This window comes from Lethenteron reissneri, chromosome 42, assembly GCF_015708825.2.
Source record: "Lethenteron reissneri isolate LAM-NWPU_2019-01 chromosome 42, ASM1570882v1, whole genome shotgun sequence".
NCBI lineage: Eukaryota > Metazoa > Chordata > Hyperoartia > Petromyzontiformes > Petromyzontidae > Lethenteron > Lethenteron reissneri.
Genome location: NC_083820.1, coordinates 7018419 through 7039082, shown reverse-complemented (window position 1 = coordinate 7039082; position 20664 = coordinate 7018419). Strand labels below are relative to the sequence as shown.

At 54.6% G+C, this 20664-nt stretch overlaps 1 protein-coding gene across 1 annotated transcript in view; it reads right to left on the bottom strand.

Annotated features, from left to right (window-relative positions):
• Positions 1–2721: 2721 nt before the first annotated feature.
• The window catches only part of LOC133353094 (syndecan-2-like), a 74238-nt gene continuing 56295 nt past the window's right edge, over positions 2722–20664 (bottom strand). The window contains exons 2-5 of the mRNA XM_061569219.1: positions 13342–13453; positions 6695–6942; positions 4926–5205; positions 2722–3796 (exon numbers count right to left, since the gene is read on the bottom strand). Coding sequence (XP_061425203.1) covers positions 3627–3796; positions 4926–5205; positions 6695–6942; positions 13342–13453 — 810 coding nt within the window. The 3' untranslated portion in view covers positions 2722–3626. The remainder of the gene's footprint in view (positions 3797–4925; positions 5206–6694; positions 6943–13341; positions 13454–20664) is intronic.

Sequence of the window (20664 nt, the reverse complement as noted above, 5' to 3'; positions counted from 1 at the left end):
GGGCTGGGTGGAGAGGGGAGGGTGGGGAGGGGCTGGGTGGGGAGGGGCTGGTCACCCCGTGGTGCCCTTATAAAACTCAACGTTTAACCTACTCACGCCGGCTTGTGCCCGCCCTTACAGTCGGCCATATTTGCGGAATACACCACGCCGCCGTTGACCCTGGCCATTGACCGAGCAACCCAACGTTCCTACCAGCTCCCTCCGCAGGAATGTGTTTAAAAAAGCAAAACATTTTCGCAGTAATTATTTATTTTGCCGCGATTCGCAATCCCGGTCACAACATCTTGCGGGGTGGTGGTGGTGGTGCTGGTGGTGGTGCGTCAAAGCCGTTCTCATGATGTCGAAGTAGTCGGAGGATGAATGTCAGTTGAACAAACATTTATTTTAGACTGTTTAATCAGAACCGTTGTGCTATGCTGCACCGGTGTACCGCCAGCACGTCCGTCGGTATGGCCATATTCAGAACGACGTTTTGGGGTGTTAACCCCCGCACGCAAAGTCGCATCAAGGGATGGGAATCCCACAGCGCACCGGAGCAACAGAGAGACTTTTAAAAGAGTTAATGAATCACCGCTCGTTACAATTTAACTCTCCTCCTCTCTCTCTCGCTAACGATTACCACCTCCACCACGACCACCACCACCACCCCCATCCTCAACGCGACTGTAACAGGCATAAGAAAATAACTCCGCTTACAAAGAAGAGAAAGAAAATCATTCTTAAAAAAAAGGTATTTAACGACTATAACGATGGGAAGAGGATAGGCAGAGAGAAGTAACTCCATGATTGAGCCCAGCCGGACGAAGCCATCCCGACGATACTTATGCAACTACTTACCCTAAACCACGTTACTATATTTTTGCTTTAATTCAAAACATTTCTATAAACAAATGTATATAGGGGAGGGTGGCGTAAGAGGCCAACAGTGCGAGTCAAAAGGCCTAAGTTGTCCTGGTGCTCGCGGAACCGATGTCGTCCGCCACCATGACCAGCTTGAGCTGCAGACTGCTGCTGGTTTATCCACAATCGAGTGTTTTTTTTGGGAGGTTAGATCACGCAAACACAAATGTGTCGTTAAACCCGCCACCGCCCGACACAGCCAATTCGTAAGGGTTGTCACGTAAAATAGAACTTGCCAATTTCGTCCCTAGCTCAGCAACACCGGTTGTGTGTTGGAGAGCCAAGCCACGACATTTACAATCTGAGTACGACGTTTCGCCGGTAACTACGACCGGCTTCATCAGGCGGCAGCCAGACTTGTGGAGAAGTCCTCCTGTTTCGTTCCTTAAATCGAGGGATCGCTCAGCCGGCAAGCCACGGTGTGAGCTCCAGGATAATACAGGCTCCTCGCCCCGGCCGAGTATATAATATTAAGATCTGTCGTTGTACGTTTCATGAACGTCATTGTTCCCCGCAAGTGCTCGCGATTTAAAAGCAGCGAGGTTAAAGCTTTTTTTGTGTTGGGGGGGGGGGGTTAATATTTTTTTTACATTTTCAGCAAATATTTTTTTTACATTTTCAGCAAATATTTTTTTTGGTTAGCATGGCAGAAACATCTCACGAGAGAGACAGCGACGAGTGATTATTATTATTATAAAGAAATTATTGGAACACTTAAGATTATGAAAACACCCCTATCGTCCCCCCCCCCCCCCCCGCCCAGTTTTTGAACAGGAATCTGCCCACAAGCACACGAGTTTCATTAACCCTCTAACACGCGTTTCATGTACCCCCTAATACGCGTTTCATGGACCCTCTAACACGCGTCTCATGTAGCCCCTTACACGCGTTTCATGTACCCCCTAACACGTGTTTCATGGACCCCCCTAACACGCGTTAACATTCACACACACACACGTACGCACCACACATCCTGTAACATATACACACACACACGCAGAACATACACACAGAGGAGATTCGATATTTCCAATCCCGGCTTGGCCGAGGCATAGCAATGGGCAAGTGCTGTCTGTGTGTGCCTGTTTAAGAGGGCCTATGGGGATGGCGGTGCCCTGCAAACCACGAGTGCTGCCTTTTAAAAACTGAGCCGACCTGGGGCTGTCCCACGGCATTTTCCTATTATTGCTTGTGATGGCTGTCACGCATATATCACGTGTACGCACACAGGGGATACGACTCATAGTGCTGTTAGCGAGCACCTACCTATGAAGGCCAGAACGGTACACGAGGAGGTGGGTGGCCAGCCACACGCCCGGCCGCCTTTGTCTCCCTCGTGGCTGAGACTCCGTAGCGGGGGTGGCGGGGGTGCCCAGGACCGGCTCAGATAATCGTCACCGGTGCTGGGCCCCGCGCTCGGGAATCGAACCCAGGACGCCTGGTTCGTAGGGCAGCGCAGCGCACTAACTGCGACACTGCTCCCCCCCCACCCCCCCCTCTCTATAACGACTTGCACACTCTCACTCACTCACACGCACGTCCAGGGACACTCAACGCAACACACGCACACGGACAGACGCGGGGGAAATTCACGCACGAACACGCGGCCTGGAGAGAGTGTATTCCCATTTACTCGAGGTACACGGGTCCCGGGAAACAGAGAGGACAAACAAGAGACGCACAGAAATAAAGGCACAAGCTTGACGTTCTCATCGTCTTCCCCCGAACCACCACCAATTTGTCCCGCCCTCCAGATAATTAATCTACGTAATTATCCTACTTGCTGCGCTATCCCCCCCACCCACCCACCCACCCCTCCTCTCTCTCTCTCTCCCTCCTCCCCCGCAAGAAAAGCTGCCGTCTGCTCTACGCCTCCCTGCAAGGCGATGGTGGCTCTGAAGCGCACAATCTTTGAGTGATCCACCAACCTCCTGCCTCCGAGCCGCTGGTTGACAGGCGCGCACCCACACTACACCTGGGCATGAGTTAACCCATGCCCCTACGCTCGCTCAGGCAAGGGCAGCGGGCAGCATTGATGATCCAGTTCCGTTGTGGCTGGAGCCGGTGATGGTGTTTGTATCTCTTCGTGGTGGTAGTGGTGGTGGTGTTGGTAATGATGACGGTGGTTAAAGTAGCGATTGTGGTGGTGGTGATGATGTGAGTGATGGTGGTGGTGGCATGTTTGTGGTGGTTTGTGGTGGTAGTCATGATGAGGCTGGTTGTGATGGTGATGGTGTTGATGGTTATGATGAGGATGGTTGTGATGGTGATGGTGTTGATGGTTATGATGAGGATGGTTGTGATGGTGATGGTGTTGGCATGTTCCCAGTAGTGATTGTGCTGATGGGAGTCACGGTGGTGGTGTCTTGGTGCTGGTGGTTTCGCTGCTGGTTTTGGTGGCGATGGTGGTGATGTTGGTCTAGGTGGCAGTGTTGGTGATGGTGTTTGTGGTGGTGTGATTTGTGGTGGTGGTGTTGTTGATGATGTTGCTCCTGGTGGTGGTGGTGTTTGTGGTGGTGTTTGTAAAGGTGTTGTTGATACTGATCTTGATGGCGGTGCTGGTGGTGTTTGTGGTGATGGTGATCTAGGTGTAGGTGTTAGCAGTGGTGGTGTTTGTGGCGTTGGTGGTGGTGTCATTGATGCTGATCTTGGTGGTGGTGGTGTTTGTGGTGGTGGTGTCGTTGATGCTGATCTTGGTGGTGGTGATTGTGGTGCGGGCGTCCCGTCTAGGCGTAGATCTCCTGCGTGGGAGCGATCTGGTAGTCTCCGTTGGTTTGCGGGGGTTTGTTGGGGTCCAGCGCGTAGCTCCCCGTGTCCTTTTTGCGGATGCGGTGGACGAGGAAGGCGACGAGCAGCGCCGCCATCACCACGCCGACCGCTCCCCCCGCGATCACCGCTGCCACACACAGAACAGGCGCTCGTTACAGCAGGGACACGTGACACAGCAGGAGCACGTGGTACAATGCAGGGTACAGCACGTGACACAGCAGGGGCACGGGGTACAGCACAGGGTACAGCACGTGACACAGCAGGGGCACGTGGTACAACACAGGGTACAGAACGTGACACAGCAGGAGCACGTGGTACAGCACAGGGTACAGCACGTGACACAGCAGGAGCACGGGGTACAGCACAGGGTACAGCACGTGACACAGCAGGGGCACGTGGTACAGCACAGGGTACAGCACGTGACACAGTAGGGGCACGTGGTACAACACAGGGTACAGCACGTGACACAGCAGGGGCACGTGGTACAGCACAGGGTACAGCACGTGACGCAGCAGGAGCACGTGGTACAACACAGGGTACAGCACGTGACACAGCAGGAGCACGTGGTACAGCACAGGGTACAGCACGTGACACAGCAGGGGCACGTGGTACAGCACAGGGTACAGCACGTGACGCAGCAGAAGCACGTGGTACAACACAGGGTACAGCACGTGACACAGCAGGAGCACGTGGTACAGCACAGGGTACAGCACGTGACACAGCAGGGGCACGGGGTACAACACAGGGTACAGCACGTGACACAGCAGGAGCACGTGGTACAACACAGGGTACAGCACGTGACACAGCAGGAGCACGTGGTACAACACAGGGTACAGCACGTGACACAGCAGGGGCACGTGGTACAACACAGGGTACAGCACGTGACACAGCAGGGGCACGTGGTACAACACAGGGTACAGCACGTGACACAGCAGGGGCACGGGGTACAGCACAGGGTACAGCACGTGACACAGCAGGGGCACGTGGTACAACACAGGGTACAGCACGTGACACAGCAGGGGCACGTGGTACAGCACAGGGTACAGCACGTGACACAGCAGGGGCACGGGGTACAGCACAGGGTACAGCACGTGACACAGCAGGAGCACGTGGTACAGCACAGGGTACAGCACGTGACACAGCAGGGGCACGGGGTACAACACAGGGTACAGCACGTGACACAGCAGGGGCACGGGGCCCACGGCTCCGATGTTGGTGGCATGGCGGTCGCGCTGCACGGTGCTTGGCGGACTCACCAGCCAGAACCTCCGTCTTCTCGAAGGGGCTGTCGTTCACGGCCGCGCTTGCGGTGGCCGGCATGTCGGGAGGTCCCCTCGGACCTTCCTTGACGTCTTCTTTGTGGACGGGGATGATGGGCGATTCCTCCACCATGGGAGGCTGACCCATGCGGCCGCGACCTTTTCCCACGTGGCCGTTCACGTTGCTGCTGGAGCTGCCGGTGGTGGTGGCGGCGGCGACGTCACTCTCTGTGCTTCCATCTGCTGGGACCGGCGATGGGCTCGGTGCGTCCGCCGCCTGGTGAGAGGGTGGGTGGGCGAGTGGATGGGTGGGTGAGTGAGTGTGGGTGGGTGAGTGTGTGAATGGGTGGGTGGGTGGGTGAGTGAGTGGGTGGGTGAGTGTGTGTGTGAATGGGTGGGTGAGTGAGTGGGTGGATGAATGAGTGGGTGGGTGAGTGTGTGAATGGGTGGGTGGGTGAGTGAGTGGGTGGGTGTGTGTGTGAATGGATGGATGGGTGGGTGAGTGAGTGGGTGGGTGAGTGTGTATGGGTTGGTGATTGTGTGCGTGTGTGTGTGAATGAGATGGTGGGTGAATGAGTGGGTAGGTGAGTGGATGGGTGAGTGTGTAAACTCAGATTAATGAATGAATGCAAACCACTGCTCGTTAACCACAAACATCCAAAGGTTGCAAACACCCAAATAACAGACACTACATTATTGGGTTCTGCTGCTGCTGCTGCTGGCAGTGGTGCACAAGAACAATAAACAACAACAACAACAACTTTAAATATTCATCAACAAAACTGTTCGTCGCCTTAAAATAAAGAACCCCTACATAACAGGTGACGTTTCGCTCATTGACCCGTCTTCATAGCACATAGATTGACGACTGAAGTAGTATGCTACGTGAAAGGGCCATTGCCCGGAACGTCGCCGTTTATATATGTTTACGTTTAATGCCACGGCGTTTACTAACCATACCTGTGCAGGTGTGCACGTGGCTGTGTGCAGGTGCACACCTGTCGAGGTGTATATGCAATCGTGTGCAATTACGCAGGTGTGTGTATGTGCGTTTGTACGATTGTATGTAAAGGCAAAAATCCCCCGTGTAGCCTTTGCCAGACTGTTGGGGAAAGTGTTGTTAGCGAGTACCTACAAAGGTAGGTAAGGCACACGATAGGGTGCTGTGGTCAATGCCTACGCCGGGGCTGCCCTTGTCTCCCCAGTGCTGATGTTTACACACCGCACCAGGTACTCATTTGAGGCTGAGTCGACCTAGGAGAGGGCCCAGGACCGGTTCAGATAATCGTCACCGGTGTTGGCCGTGAGCGGGAATCGAACTCGGGTCGCCACCACTTCCCCCACATGCACACACAGACACACACAGTCACAGACACACACAGACACACAGACACACACACACAGACACACACACATACACAGACACACAGACACACACAGACACACACACATACACAGACACACACAGACACACACAGACACACAGACAGACACAAACAGACACACATAAACACACATAGACACACACACAGGCACAGACAGACACAAACACACACAGACATACACAGACACACACACAGACACACACACACAGGCACACACAGACACAGACACACACAGACATACACAAACACACACAGACACACAGACACACACAGACACACACACAAACACACACGCAAACACACACACAGACACACACAGATACACACAGGCACACACACACAAACACACAAACACACAGACACGTGCCCCCACCACCGTACCTGCGTCGTCGCTGCCTCCACGCTCTGCACGTCTCTTGCCGCACCCTGGGGGGGCGAGGAGCCGGGCTGCTCGTGGGGGGACGTGGGTTGCTCGTTCTCGTCCGTGGGGGCCTCGGACGGCACCACGGGGCCAGAGGTCACGGGGCTCGAGGTCACGGAGCCCGGGGTCACGGAGTCCGAGGTCACGGAGCCCGAGGTCACGGGGCCTGGGGTCACGGACGCCGACTCGGTGAACGTCGTCGTGGCGCCTGGCGGTGGAGACGACAAACCAGTTGGCGACGACAACAACAACGACAACAACAACAACAACGATGACAACAACAACAACGGCAACAACGACGACGACGATTGTAGTGGTTTTTTTCTCTCCTCGCCCCCGCAGGCTCACCGAGTCTCGTGACTCATTGCCCAGGAGGGTCCTGCCCGAAGCTTTCGCCCCTTGCTCTATCCCGTGGCCCCCGATCGACGATTGTTACGGACATATTCCAGCTGAGAGTGACTTGCGGCGTGAATTTTTTTTTTACAACTCGTCACATCTAAACGATATAAACTATTCAAAACTAAACTATTTAACACGTAGGCTTTCGCGAACAATAGCATCCGTGTTATAGTTTTTTGGGGTTAGATCGCGTAAATATATAAATGTGTCGCTGTACTAGTAACGAATTGGCATGTTCTGTTTACGCGACTGACCTTACTCATTGGCTGTGTCGGGTGGTGGCGGGTTTAACGTCACATTTATTTATATTTGCGCGATCCAACCCAAACAACCTATAATACGAACTCAACTATGTTTTATTTGACCAGGTAAGGGCCACTGAGCTATAACAGCTCTTCATCAGAAGCAACCTGCCACCGCAAACGATAGCCCAACGAAGTGGCTCGTCGCCACGTGGCCATCTGTAGCGGCCAAGCAATCTGTAACGCGCGTTCGTGCCAAATGTGGGCCGTGACACCGGCCGCCCACGGGATCTTCAACATCCCCACTGTGAAGTGGACGGCGCGTGGTGGCGTTCATTTGGTTCCTCCCCTCCCCTCACTCCCTCCCCCCCCTCCCTGCAGAAGGTGGTGGCCCCCGATAGTAGACCAATGGTGAAAACACCACCATCACCACCACCACCATCACCACCACCACCATTACCACCATCATCACCATCACCACCACCATCACCACCATCACCATCACCACCATCACCACCATCACCACCACCACCATCACCAACATCACCACCACCATCACCATCACCACCACCATCACCACCACCACCATCACCACCATCACCACCATCACCATCACCACCACCACCATCATCACCACCACCATCACCACCACCACCATTACCACCACCACCACCATCACCACCACCACCATCACCACCATCACCACCATCACCACCACCATCACCACCATCACCATTACCACCACCACCATCACCACCATCACCACCATCATCACCACCACCATCACCACCACCACCATCACCACCATCACCATTACCACCATCACCACCACCACCATCACCACCATCATCACCACCATCACCATTACCACCACCACCATCACCACCACCATCACCACCACCATCACCACCACCACCACCATCATCATCACCGTGCTGTCAAATCCCTCGCGATGGTTTCTAACGTGCGGCGGGGTGAGGATCACTGGGCCAGTGCGTGGTGGCTCTGCAGCCTGCGGTTTGTCTGCTGCTGATGATTAACAAATGGGACGCAACGCGATTAACACAACAAAATTGTTGTTGACGTATTGGTGGTGGTCGTGGTGGTCGTGGGTAGATGATGAGTGAGCGGATGACGCATTGTCTCGCGAGCACAGATTTTGTTTTAATGGCTGTGTTTATATTTTTGCATTCTCTATCATCCACCAATTCTATTCCGGCCGCGCTATCGGTTTCATGTCAAGCAGAAGGCACGCACGCGTACACACAAAGACAAAGGATCTCCCAGCCACAAACACACACACAGACAGTCACAGAGTCACACACAGACAGCCACAGACACACACACAGACAGCCTCAGACACACACACACAGACAGCCACAGACACACACAGACAGCCTCAGACACACACAGACAGCCACAGACACACACACAGACAGCCTCAGACACACACACACAGACAGCCTCAGACACACACAGACAGCCACAGACATACACACACACACACAAAGACAGCCACAGACACACAGACAGTCACAGAGTCACACACACAGACAGTCACAGAGTCACACACACAGACAGCCACAGACACACACACAGACAGCCTCAGACACACACACACAGACAGCCACAGACACACACAGACAGCCTCAGACACACACAGACAGCCACAGACACACACACAGACAGCCTCAGACACACACACACAGACAGCCTCAGACACACACAGACAGCCACATACATACACACACACACACAAAGACAGCCACAGACACACAGACAGTCACAGAGTCACACACACAGACAGTCACAGAGTCACACACACAGACAGCCATAGACACACACACACAGACAGCCACAGACACACACACACACAGACAGCCACAGACACACACACACACAGACAGCCACAGACACACACACAGACAGCCACAGACACACACACAGACAGCCACAGACACACACACACAGACAGTCGCAGACAGAGTAACACACGCACCACACACAGACACACACAGACAGAGTCATACACGGACAACACACAGACACGCAGACAGACAGACGCAGACACAGAGTCACACACGGACACACAGATACACACAGTCGCAGACAGAGTAACACACACAGACAGCCACAGACACACACAGGCAGACAGTCGCAGACAGAGTCACACACACACAACACACAGACACACAGACATACACAGACAGAGTCACACCCGCACAACACACAGACACACGCAGAGACACACAGTCGCAGACACAGAGTCACACACACGCACAACACACAGCGTGAGCGTGAGAGAGTGACAGAGAGAGAGAGAGGTGGTGGGGGGGGTATCAGCCTGGCGTGAACTCGCTGGGAACAGCGCGTCACATTCCTTCGCCATGAGCCCTCTCGCTTCTCACACGAAGAGCGCCAGACGCCCGCCCCTGCACCGCAGGAACCACCACCACCACCGTCTCCCCCACACCCTCGGTGCCGCGACGGGAGATCGGGACGGGCCGAATTGGTGCTGGGAACGCAGCGAACTTGGGCTGCGTTCACCCAGGAAGAGCTTCACGGTTGATCGGATTCCTCCAGTATAAATAAATATCGTGAGGCTGAGTCTCACCACCAAATGCACAACGCCTCGTTTCTCCATATATGTCTCTCCGCATTAAATAACAAAAATATATATGATTTTAAGCTTTCGTGAGTGCAGGAATTACTCTTTGGTTCTTTCGGTAAAGTCACGTAGAAAGAGAATAAATGAAATAATATAGTACGACGTTTCGATTGCAACACAAGCAGTCGTCATCAGGTAGAACACACAGAACTCTGTGTGTCTATGTTGTGTATCTCTGTGTGTGTCTCTCTGTGCTTGTGTGTCTGTCTGTGTGTATATGTTGTGTGTCTCTCTCTGTGTGTCTGTGTTGTCTCTCTCTGCGTGTGTGTCTGTCTGTGTGTCTATGTTGTGTGTCTCTCTGTGTGTCTCTGTGTTGTCTCTCTCTGTGTGCCTCTGTGTGTCTATGTGTGTGTCTCTGTGTGTCTATGTGTGTGTCTCTCTCTGCTTGTGTCTGTTTGTGTGTCTATGTTGTGTGTCTCTGTGTGTCTCTGTGTGTGTCTTTCTCTGCTTGTGTCTGTCTGTGTGTCTATGTTGTGTGTCTCTGTGTGTCTCTGTGTTGTGTGTCTGTGTGTGTGTGTTGTGTGTCTCTCTGTGTTGTGTCTCTCTCTGTGTGTCTCTGTGTGTGTGTCTCTCTCTACTTGTGTGTCTGTCTGTGTGTCTATGTTGTGTGTCTCTGTGTGTCTATGTGTGTGTCTCTCTCTGCTTGTGTGTCTGTTTGTGAATCTCCGTGTCTGTGTTTTGTCTCTCTCTCTCAAATTGAGTTCTACCTGATGACGGTTGCTTGTGTTGCAATCGAAACGTCGTCGTGCTCTATTATTTAATTTATTTCCTTTCTACGTGACTTTACCGAAAGAACCAAAGAGTAACAAAAATATACAATAAAACATTTTTCTTACATCCTATCAGCCTTCTGGAAGTGCATCTCATCTTCAGTATTTCCGTTCCAATCCACGCAAAGCTCCGGACGGGATTCTATCAATGAGCGTCTTCATCGTCGAGTCAGCGCTCGCTTGATGAATCACCCCGGTGCTGCTGCTGAACTTGCCAGATTGCCAAGGGGGATACCCAGTGAACATGACAACGTTCGCCCGACGTTGGGCCGACCTTGCGCTCGTGGGTTAGAACTGTTGAACCAAGCGAGGAGCAATGTTGATCCAACGTTTCGTTCTAGATTTGAAGCTTTCGTGACTGCAATGATTCATACTCTTAGTTCTTTCGGTAAAGTCACGTCGGTCAAAAAAATGAAATTAAAATGAATGAAAATAAAATAAAAATCACGACGTTTCGGGTGCAGCAAATCTGGCTGTGACGGTCCCACCTGATGACGGAGACTTGTGTTGCCTCCGAAACGTCGTGATTTTTATTTTATTTTTATTAATTTTAATTTCATTTTTTTGACCTACGTGACTTTACCGAAAGAACTAAGAGTACCAACGTTTCGTGTTGACCCAAGTCATCGCTCGCCCAGAACAAGAATCCGGCTGAATTATATTGGATCAGTGACGATTAACTGACACAACTTCTGGGGCCCTCCCCTAGCTCGACTCAGCCTCAAATGAGTTCCTGGAGCGATGTGTGTAAACATCCTCACCAGGGAGACAAAGGCGGCCGGGCGCGGTGCTGGTTATCCATCCCTCCGTGTGACTTTCCGGCCTTCATAGGTACTACTCGCTAGCTGCACTTGCCCCAATAGCCTGGTCAAGGCTAAATGGGGGATCTTTGTCTGTGTGTGTGTGTTTTTTGAAAATCTATCTCCGTGTGTTTTTTTATTTAATCGAGCCACGATTTATTATTTTATAATAATCCTTGTTGACTCTGGGCAAGCAGAGAAAGAACGAGCAGAGAAACTTTGTAAGAAGGGAAAATATACACGGCTCATGGACATCACCCACCCACGCCCCCCACGGCGCTTCCACCCCCCCCCCCCTCCTGCACAGACACTGGGCATGCGAATTCGGGTGCAGACGGCGATGAAAATAATAAGAACAACAATTATGAAGAGCCGTTGCCTGAAACGTCGCCTATTATATTTATACTTATTTTCAGACCACAGTTTTGTTTTTGACGAATGTGAGGACCAGTCTGACAGTAGAATTTGACGATGACGATGTGAGCGTTGGTGGATGGTGAAAAGAGCATTGATGGATGATGATGCTAAGAATGTTTAAAGTTTATCCCCCAAAAATGAAACACATTCGTCAAGTTGTTTGTTGTTGATTGTGCGCCACTGCAGCAGCATCACCAAAGAATGTCTAATACAACATGTTTTACTGCGCCACCACCACACGGTATCTCCCTCCTCGCTCTCGCAGAGAGAGAGAGAGAGGACGACTCAGAGAGAGAGAGAGAGAGAAAGGACGACTCAGAGAGAGAGGACTCAGAGAGAGAGAACGACTCAGAGAGAGAGTGGGAGGACGACTCACGGAGAGAGAGAAAACGACTCAGAGAGAGAGAAAACGACTCAAAGAGAGAGAGAACGACTCAGAGAGAGAGAGGACGATTCAAAGGGAGAACAACTCAGAGAGAGAGAGAACGACTCAGAGAGAGGACGACTCAGAGAGAGAACGACTCAGAGAGAGAGGACGACTCAGAGAAGGAGAGAGAGAGGACGACTCAGAGAGAGAGAGAGAACGACTCAGAAGCACTCGGAGGAGGTTCCTTACGCCGACAATGTATGTACTGTATGTTACACTTCTTTCGCACCATACGTAATCAGCCGTGCTCATCGGATGTGCAGGGAAAGGACAGCAAACTGAACACAAGAAGCACTTCCTACACCAAGGTAGCCGAGCAGGGTTCAGGGACAATTCAGGAGGGATTCATATTCTCGGTTCTTTCGGTAAAGTCACATAGAAGGGAAATAATAAAATAATAAAAATATAAAACAATAAAATTCTCACGACGTTTCGACTGCAACACAAGCAATCATCATCATGTGTGATATTTTTATTATTATTTTATTTGCATTCTACGTGACTTTACCGAAAGAGCCAAGAATATTTTTTGTTACTAAATTTTTTTTTTATTTTACCAGGTAAGGCCCACTGAGCTCTTTCACTCTTTTTCAGAAGCGACCTGGCCGCAGATGATAGCCCAACGAAGCGGCTTGTCACGTGGAAATTGATAGCAGCCAAATGCACGATAATTCTGGATGTGGAGGGAAAACCCCGAGAAGACCCGGACAAAATCCACGTGACCACGGGGGGGTGGGGGGGGAGACACGCAAATTCCAAAATAACAGCAGCAGGCGTTAGGGTCGGGATCGAACCTCCGACCTCCTGCATACCGCCCGAGAGAGTCAACATCTCTCCACCGCGGCTCCCGCGAAGACGTTTAGTTTTTCACGCGGATGAGTCACCTGATCCGAACTCATCGGAGTCATCGTCGTCGTCCTTGCCCGCTTGGCCGCCAACGCCGGAGCCCTCCTCGTCGTCGATGAAGATGTCCGAGGCCTGGGCCGACGCCGTCTCCTGTGAAGTCACAGACAGAAACCACGCGGGCGCAGGCAACGGGTTCAGGACGGAGAAGAGCGAGTTTTGGATTCGGTGGCATGCTTCGCGGAGCGGCGGTGTGTCCACGGGTGAAGAGGGGGCAGAACGGCGCAACGCTCGCGGCGAAACAAAGAAGGGTGGGGTGGGGTGGCTGGCTGGGAGAGTGCGCAAAGAAGAGTGGAGAGAGATTGATAGATAGAGAGAGAGACTTTTGACTTTAAACGACTTTTATTGCCGCCAGCAGCAAAAGCACTGGAGGCGATTTCGACATGAAATTCACAAAGTCACCAGTAAACAAATGAAAATATAAACGCTACAAATCCACGCGCTGTGGCGCTAAAAGCACCGCGCACAACACGAAAGAAAAGGCACGTGGTGGTGGTTGTGGTGGTGGTCATCGCGCATGCCACGGTGACGAGCGAGCGCTTCAGAAGGTGAACACGAGGGTGAGATAGAGAGAGATAGAGAGAGATGGAGATAGAGATGGAGAGAGAAAGAGAAGCAAGCACGTGCGCGCTTGTAATTCGACAGAGAGCATGAAGAGGAGCCGCTGTTTAAGAAAGAGGAGCCGCTGTTTTCAGAGAACGCGCGCCTCCTGAAAGAGCCATGAGACCCGTCGAGGCTTTTTCCTGGCTAAACCCAGCGTGATAATACACACACGTGTCATAGAATGCAATCACCATGGGATACCAGTCTCTGATGTGTATTTGTCGAAGGGAGCGGTGAAATTGCTAGTGGCGTGCGCTGACTTCGCCGTTGGCTACGTGCCGAGCGAAATCAGTCCATGGTACAGGACGTGCACACGAGAGTACCAACACAGCCGAGTCTCTTGAAGACTACACCGACTGTTGGGAGGGCAAGTGCTGCTGGCGAGCGCCTCGTGAAGGCCGGCAAGGCACACATGGGCAGCACCCCCGGCCGCCTTTGTCTCCCCAAACACCGCCACCAAGGGACGGAAGAGAGACTTGGGGTGTCACGCAGCGAGGAGTGCTGCACTCTGCCGATATTGATCATCATCGTGAACATCACCAACGTCAGCCATCGTCTATACACTGCCGGATGACGCCCCCCCCCTGCCCTGCCCCCCAATCAATCGTGTCGCTGCACGCGGGAAGCTCAAATGCACGGCCGCTCCATCACGGGTCCGCCTCCGTTTGGCTGTCAGGTCCGTCACCAGTCTCGGCCACTTGGCGATCGTTCCACCGCGAGAGGCCGTTCTCGCTCGAGGCGTCGCCGGTCAACGTGACGGACAGATGTTTGGGCCCTGCACGTGACCACTCGGCGAACGTGAAGTGGGTTTTCAATGGAATCTGGAGCATACGCCAACGCAACCTCCGTCTCGTTGAAACAAAATAAAATCGGGTTCGTGGCACATGTCGGCTAACCACTGCGCCACTGCTTCTCACGTTCCCACACAGACACAGATCCCCCGTATAGCCTGCAGAGATTGTTTAGACAAGTGCTGTACACACGCATACATTCACACACATTCATTCACACACAACCCATACGAAGACAAATAGCCCCCGTATAGCCTTAACAGACTCTTGGGGCAAGTGCTGTTAGCGAGCACCTATGAAGGCCGGCACGGCGCACGAGGCGGTGGCTGGCCAGCACCACGCCCGGTCGCCTTTGTCTCCCCAGTGACGATGTTTACACACCGCGCCAGGTACTCATTTGAGGCTGATTCGACATGGGGGAGACGCAGGACCGGTTCAGGTAATCGTCACTGGCGTTGGCAGCGCGCTAACCGCTACACTACATACACACACATTCATACGCACACACATACATACACACACACATTCATACGCACATAACCATACACACATACATTCATACGTACACACACACAATCATACACACTAATACACAGATTCACAAAGACACACATTCTCACACGCGCGCAGTCTGCCTGTAACAGGGCTCGCTACACCCACTTCAACAAACACACCACCCACACGACGCATATTGCTCAAGCAAAAAAAAATATGTATTGCCAACTCCCCCCTCCAACATTTATTTTAATAGTTTTCATTACCAGTTCACAAACACAAACCGGCTACGCTCATAGCCGCGGTTCATGAAGAACCACGTCTGTTCGTTCCTGCGCTGTGTATTATAATAAAATAAAACAACCTCTCTCCACCCGTGTCCCCGAGGCTACTTGCGTACACGACCAGCAGAGGAATTCCCTTTCACGCCCCAGGGCCGTTTGCGTCTGTAGCCGCCTGTTCAATCACGCACCCGCATCTCGCCCGCAAGTCCACCTGCGCGGCGTCGATATTCCACAGCGATATTATTATTATTTTCTTTGGTGTAGGTTGTATTCATCTGGTTTCTGTATATATATAAACCGGTTATAGTTCTTTCCAAATAAAGTACAGTCCATTGTCAAGCCACTGCGTGATGGATGATGGCTCGCACGCTCGCCCAGCCACGGGCGGGCATCGTTTGACCATACTTCACCACACCGGTCCTGGAATGGGGTGGGTGTCTGTGCGTAACTTGCGGTTAGCAGCGCTCTGCGCTACGAACCCGGCGACCCCGAGTTCGATTCCCGCTCTGGGTCACGAACACCAGTGACGAGTATCTGAACCGGTCGTGGGACTCCCCGAGGTCGACTCAGCCTCAAACGAGTACAGTGTAATCATCGCCACTGGGGAGACAAAGGTGGCCGGGCGTCGTTCCGACCACGCCATTCCCTCGTGTGCCGCGCCGGCCTTCATAGCTGCTCGTTAGCAGCACTTGCCCCAACAGTCTGTCAAGGCTATGCGCGGTGGGGGTGTCTTTGTATTTGTCTTGCTGAAGGGTGGGCAGGCAAGCGAGGGCAGGACCAGTTCAGATGACGATCACTCACCAACCCCCCCCCCCCCCCCCGACTGATGCGAGCTCGCCATCGCACGGCGAGTCAACTCGGGTGACCCGGCTGCATTTGGCAGTGCCCCCCCCTCACCCATTTGCAACCTCCGCCCATAAAATAAATAAATATATTGGGTGGTGGGTGGGGGGGGCGCCCTGCTGACGTGTCGGGAAATGACCCTTTGGTTAAGAGCAGAGAGAAGGGAGGGTGGGGTGGGCAGAGATGAGAGTGGGTGGGGTGGGCAGAGATGAGGGTGGGTGGGGTGGGCAGAGATGAGAGTGGGTGGGGTGGGCAGAGATGAGAGTGGGTGGGGTGGGCAGAGGTGAGGGTGGGTGGGGTGGGCAGAGATGAGAGTGGGTGGGGTGGGCAGAGATGAGGGTGGGTGGGGTGGGCAGAGGTGAGGGTGGGTGGGGTGGGCAGAGATGAGAGTGGGTGGGGTGGGCAGAGATGAGAGTGGGTGGGGTGGGCAGAGGTGAGGGTGGGTGGGGCAGAGATGAGGGTGGGTGGGGTGGGCAGAGGTGAGGGTGGGTGGGGTGGGCAGAGGTGAGGGTGGGTGGGGTGGGCAGAGATGAGAGTGGGTGGGGTGGGCAGAGATGAGGGTGGGTGGGGTGGGCAGAGGTGAGGGTGGGTGGGGTGGGCAGAGGTGAGGGTGGGTGGGGTGGGCAGAGATGAGAGTGGGTGGGGTGGGCAGAGGTGAGGGTGGGTGGGGCAGAGATGAGGGTGGGTGGGGTGGGCAGAGATGAGAGTGGGTGGGGTGGGCAGAGATGAGGGTGGGTGGGGTGGGCAGAGGTGAGGGTGGGTGGGGTGGGCAGAGATGAGAGTGGGTGGGGTGGGCAGAGATGAGAGTGGGTGGGGTGGGCAGAGGTGAGGGTGGGTGGGGCAGAGATGAGGGTGGGTGGGGTGGGCAGAGGTGAGGGTGGGTGGGGTGGGCAGAGGTGAGGGTGGGTGGGGTGGGCAGAGGTGAGGGTGGGTGGGGTGGGCAGAGATGAGAGTGGGTGGGCTGGGCAGAGGTGAGGGTGGGTGGGGCAGAGATGAGGGTGGGTGGGGTGGGCAGAGGTGAGGGTGGGTGGGGTGGGCAGAGGTGAGGGTGGGTGGGGTGGGCAGAGATGAGAGTGGGTGGGGTGGGCAGAGGTGAGGGTGGGTGGGGTGGGCAGAGATGAGAGTGGGTGGGGTGGGCAGAGGTGAGGGTGGGTGGGGTGGGCAGAGATGAGGGTGGGTGGGGTGGGCAGAGGTGAGGGTGGGTGGGGTGGGCAGAGATGAGGGTGGGTGGGGTGGGCAGAGGTGAGGGTGGGTGGGGTGGTCAGAGGTGAGAGTGGGGTGGGGTGGGCAGAGGTGAGGGTGGGTGGGGTGGGCAGAGGGGAGGGGCAGAGGTGAGAGTGGGTGGAGTGGGTTGGGCAGAGATGAGGGTGGGGTGGGCAGAGATGAGGGTGGGGTGGGGTGGTCAGAGATGAAAGTGGGTGGGGTGGACAGAGGTCAGGGTGGGTGGGGTGGGCAGAGGTGAGGGTGGGTGGGGTGGGCAGAGGTGAGGGTGGGTGGGGTGGGCAGAGGTGATGGTGGGTGGGGTGGGCAGAGAGGTGGGGTGGGTGGAGTGGGTAGAGAGGGGGGTGGGTGGGGTGGGTAGAAATGAGAGTGGGTTGGGTGGGCAGAGATGAGGGTTGGTGGGGCAGAGATGAGGGTGGGTGGGGTGGGCAGAGGTGAGGGTGGGTGGGGTGGGCAGAGATGAGGGTGAGTGGGGTGGGCAGAGGTGAGGGTGGGTGGGGTGGGCAGAGATGAGGGTGGGTGGGGTGGGCAGAGGTGAGGGTGGGTGGGGTGGTCAGAGGTGAGAGTGGGGTGGGGTGGGCAGAGGTGAGGGTGGGTGGGGTGGGCAGAGGGGAGGGGCAGAGGTGAGAGTGGGTGGAGTGGGTTGGGCAGAGATGAGGGTGGGGTGGGCAGAGAGGTGGGGTGGGTGGAGTGGGTAGAGAGGGGGGTGGGTGGGGTGGGTAGAAATGAGAGTGGGTTGGGTGGGCAGAGATGAGGGTTGGTGGGGTGGGCAGGGATTAAGGTGGGTGGGGTGTGCAGAGGTGAGGGTGGCTGCCTGGCTGGTAGCGGAGGTTGCATCGTGCACTCCGTCGGGTTTCTGAGCAAACCGGGGGGGACACTTCAATAAAGTTGGTCAGCGGTAGCGAGCGGCACAGGACCGGTTGCGACATCGATCGCCACTGACGCTCATCGTGGCCGGGAATCGAACTTGGGATGCAGTGCCTCCACAGCGCAGTGCGCTAACCACCGCGCCACCGCTCCCGGTGTCACCGAACAATCGTCGGGTTCATCCGTCATGAAAAAACAAAGACTCCAACTTCGCTCCCTTCTGGAATTATTTTCACTCCGCGCTGCCTTTCAGGGCTCGCCCTCGTTTCCACGTTATCCCGCTTCCCTGCTGCACGCGTGCACGTTGAGCCAAGCGGCGCTAATCGTAGGTGCGAGAGGGTAAGCATAAATAAACGCAACGGGTAAAGCAGTTCGAAAGGAAATGAGTGTTCTAGCAGATACCTGAAATTGTTGATCTCACCAAATGTGAAAATAAAAGATTCATCATTTTAATCTTGACTTAAAGCTTTCGTGACTGCAGGAATTCGTATTCTTTTGGGTCTTTCGGTAAAGTCACGTAGATAGGTTCAAAGAAAATTACAAAAAACTACGACGTTTCGATCATCATCATCGTCCTCATGATGACAATCGCTTGTGTTGTGATCGAAACGTCGTAGTTTTTTGTTACGTTTTGTTATTTTCTTTTAACCCATCAACGTGACTTTACCGACATCTTCAAGTCGCCTCGCGAGCCCTCGGATGCCTCCGGCAAATATCCACCGGCCGGTGGTCCGTCCATTGATCCACGCTGCGTGGATCGATGGCATCGCGATCAACACATCCAGGGGTGGTACCGAGACAAACGACTTCGCTCAAAATAACACGCGGACGACTGCGTCCGTCTCCCCAAAGCGACCACGCCGCTACCCCCACCCTCCCTCAGGAGAGCGTCCGATTCTAAACGTGAGGTTATACGACGCGGGGGAAGGAGGGAGCCTGGGGGAGGGGGGGAGCTGAGTAGGTCGGGGAGGGAGCTCGGTGGGAAGTGAGGAGGGAGGTAGGTGAGGAGGGAGGGAGCGAGGGAGCTCGGTGGGAGGGAGGGAGGTGAGGAGGGTGGAAGGGAGGTGAGGAGGGAGGGAGGTGAGGGAGGTGAGGAGGGAGGGAGGTGAGGGAGATCGGTGGTAGGGAAGGAGGTGAGGAGGGTGGGAGGGAGGTGAGGAGGGAGGGAGGTGAGGGAGCTCGGTGGGAGGGAGGGAGGTGAGGAGGGATGTGAGGAGGGAGGGAGGGAGGTGAGGAGGGAGGGAGGTGAGGAGGGAGGGAGTGAGGGAGCTCGGTGGGAGGGAGGTGAGGAGGGAGGGAGGGAGGTGAGGAGGGAGGTGAGGAGGGAGGTGAGGAGGGAGGGAGGTGAGGAGGGATGTGAGGAGGGAGGGAGGGAGGTGAGGAGGGAGGGAGGTGAGGAGGGAGGTGAGGAGGGAGGGAGGGGGGTGAGGAGGGAGGGAGGGAGGTGAGGAGGGAGGGAGGTGAGGAGGGAGGGAGTGAGGGAGCTCGGTGGGAGGGAGGGAGGTGAGGAGGGAGGTGAGGAGGGAGGGAGGTGAGGGAGGTGAGGGAGCTAGGGAGCGAGAGAGCTTGGAGGCAGGCAGTCAACAGCCACCTGAGCTGACACCTGTTGGGCGAGGTATACAAACAAATCCACGCCGCCTCGCGGGCAGGAAGGGAGTGCCACCACCGCCTCTCCCCCCTCCTCCTCCTCTGTGTTTGTGTAATCGGCGTGACGGCACAGGACGCGGCGCAGACGTGACAATGGTTCCAGCAGGTGACGGGGATGTGCACGGCACAGTGATGGATAACCCAGTGCGCACGGCCAGCCAACGTTGGCTCGACGTTGGTTAATGTCGGCCAGGCGACTCATCGCGGCGTCTCTACCCCAGTCGAACACCACAACAAACTGCAGCTGCAGCAGGGGCACGAGGCGCGGCCACGTGGTTTCCAAGTTGTCTTCGATAATCATCATTGCATTGCGGTCACTATTGCGTTGCCAACCGTCCCGGATTCACCGGGAGGCTCTACCGGAATTGGCATTGATTTCCCCGTGACTCATCTTCTTGGTTCTTTCAGGAAAATCACCTGAGGACGGCTGCTTGCGTTTTGGCCGAAACGTCGTGAGAATTATTTTATTATGTTTTATTTTTATTATTGTATTACTTCCCTTCTACGTGACTTTACCGAAAGAACCAAGAAGATGAATCCCTGCAGTCACGAA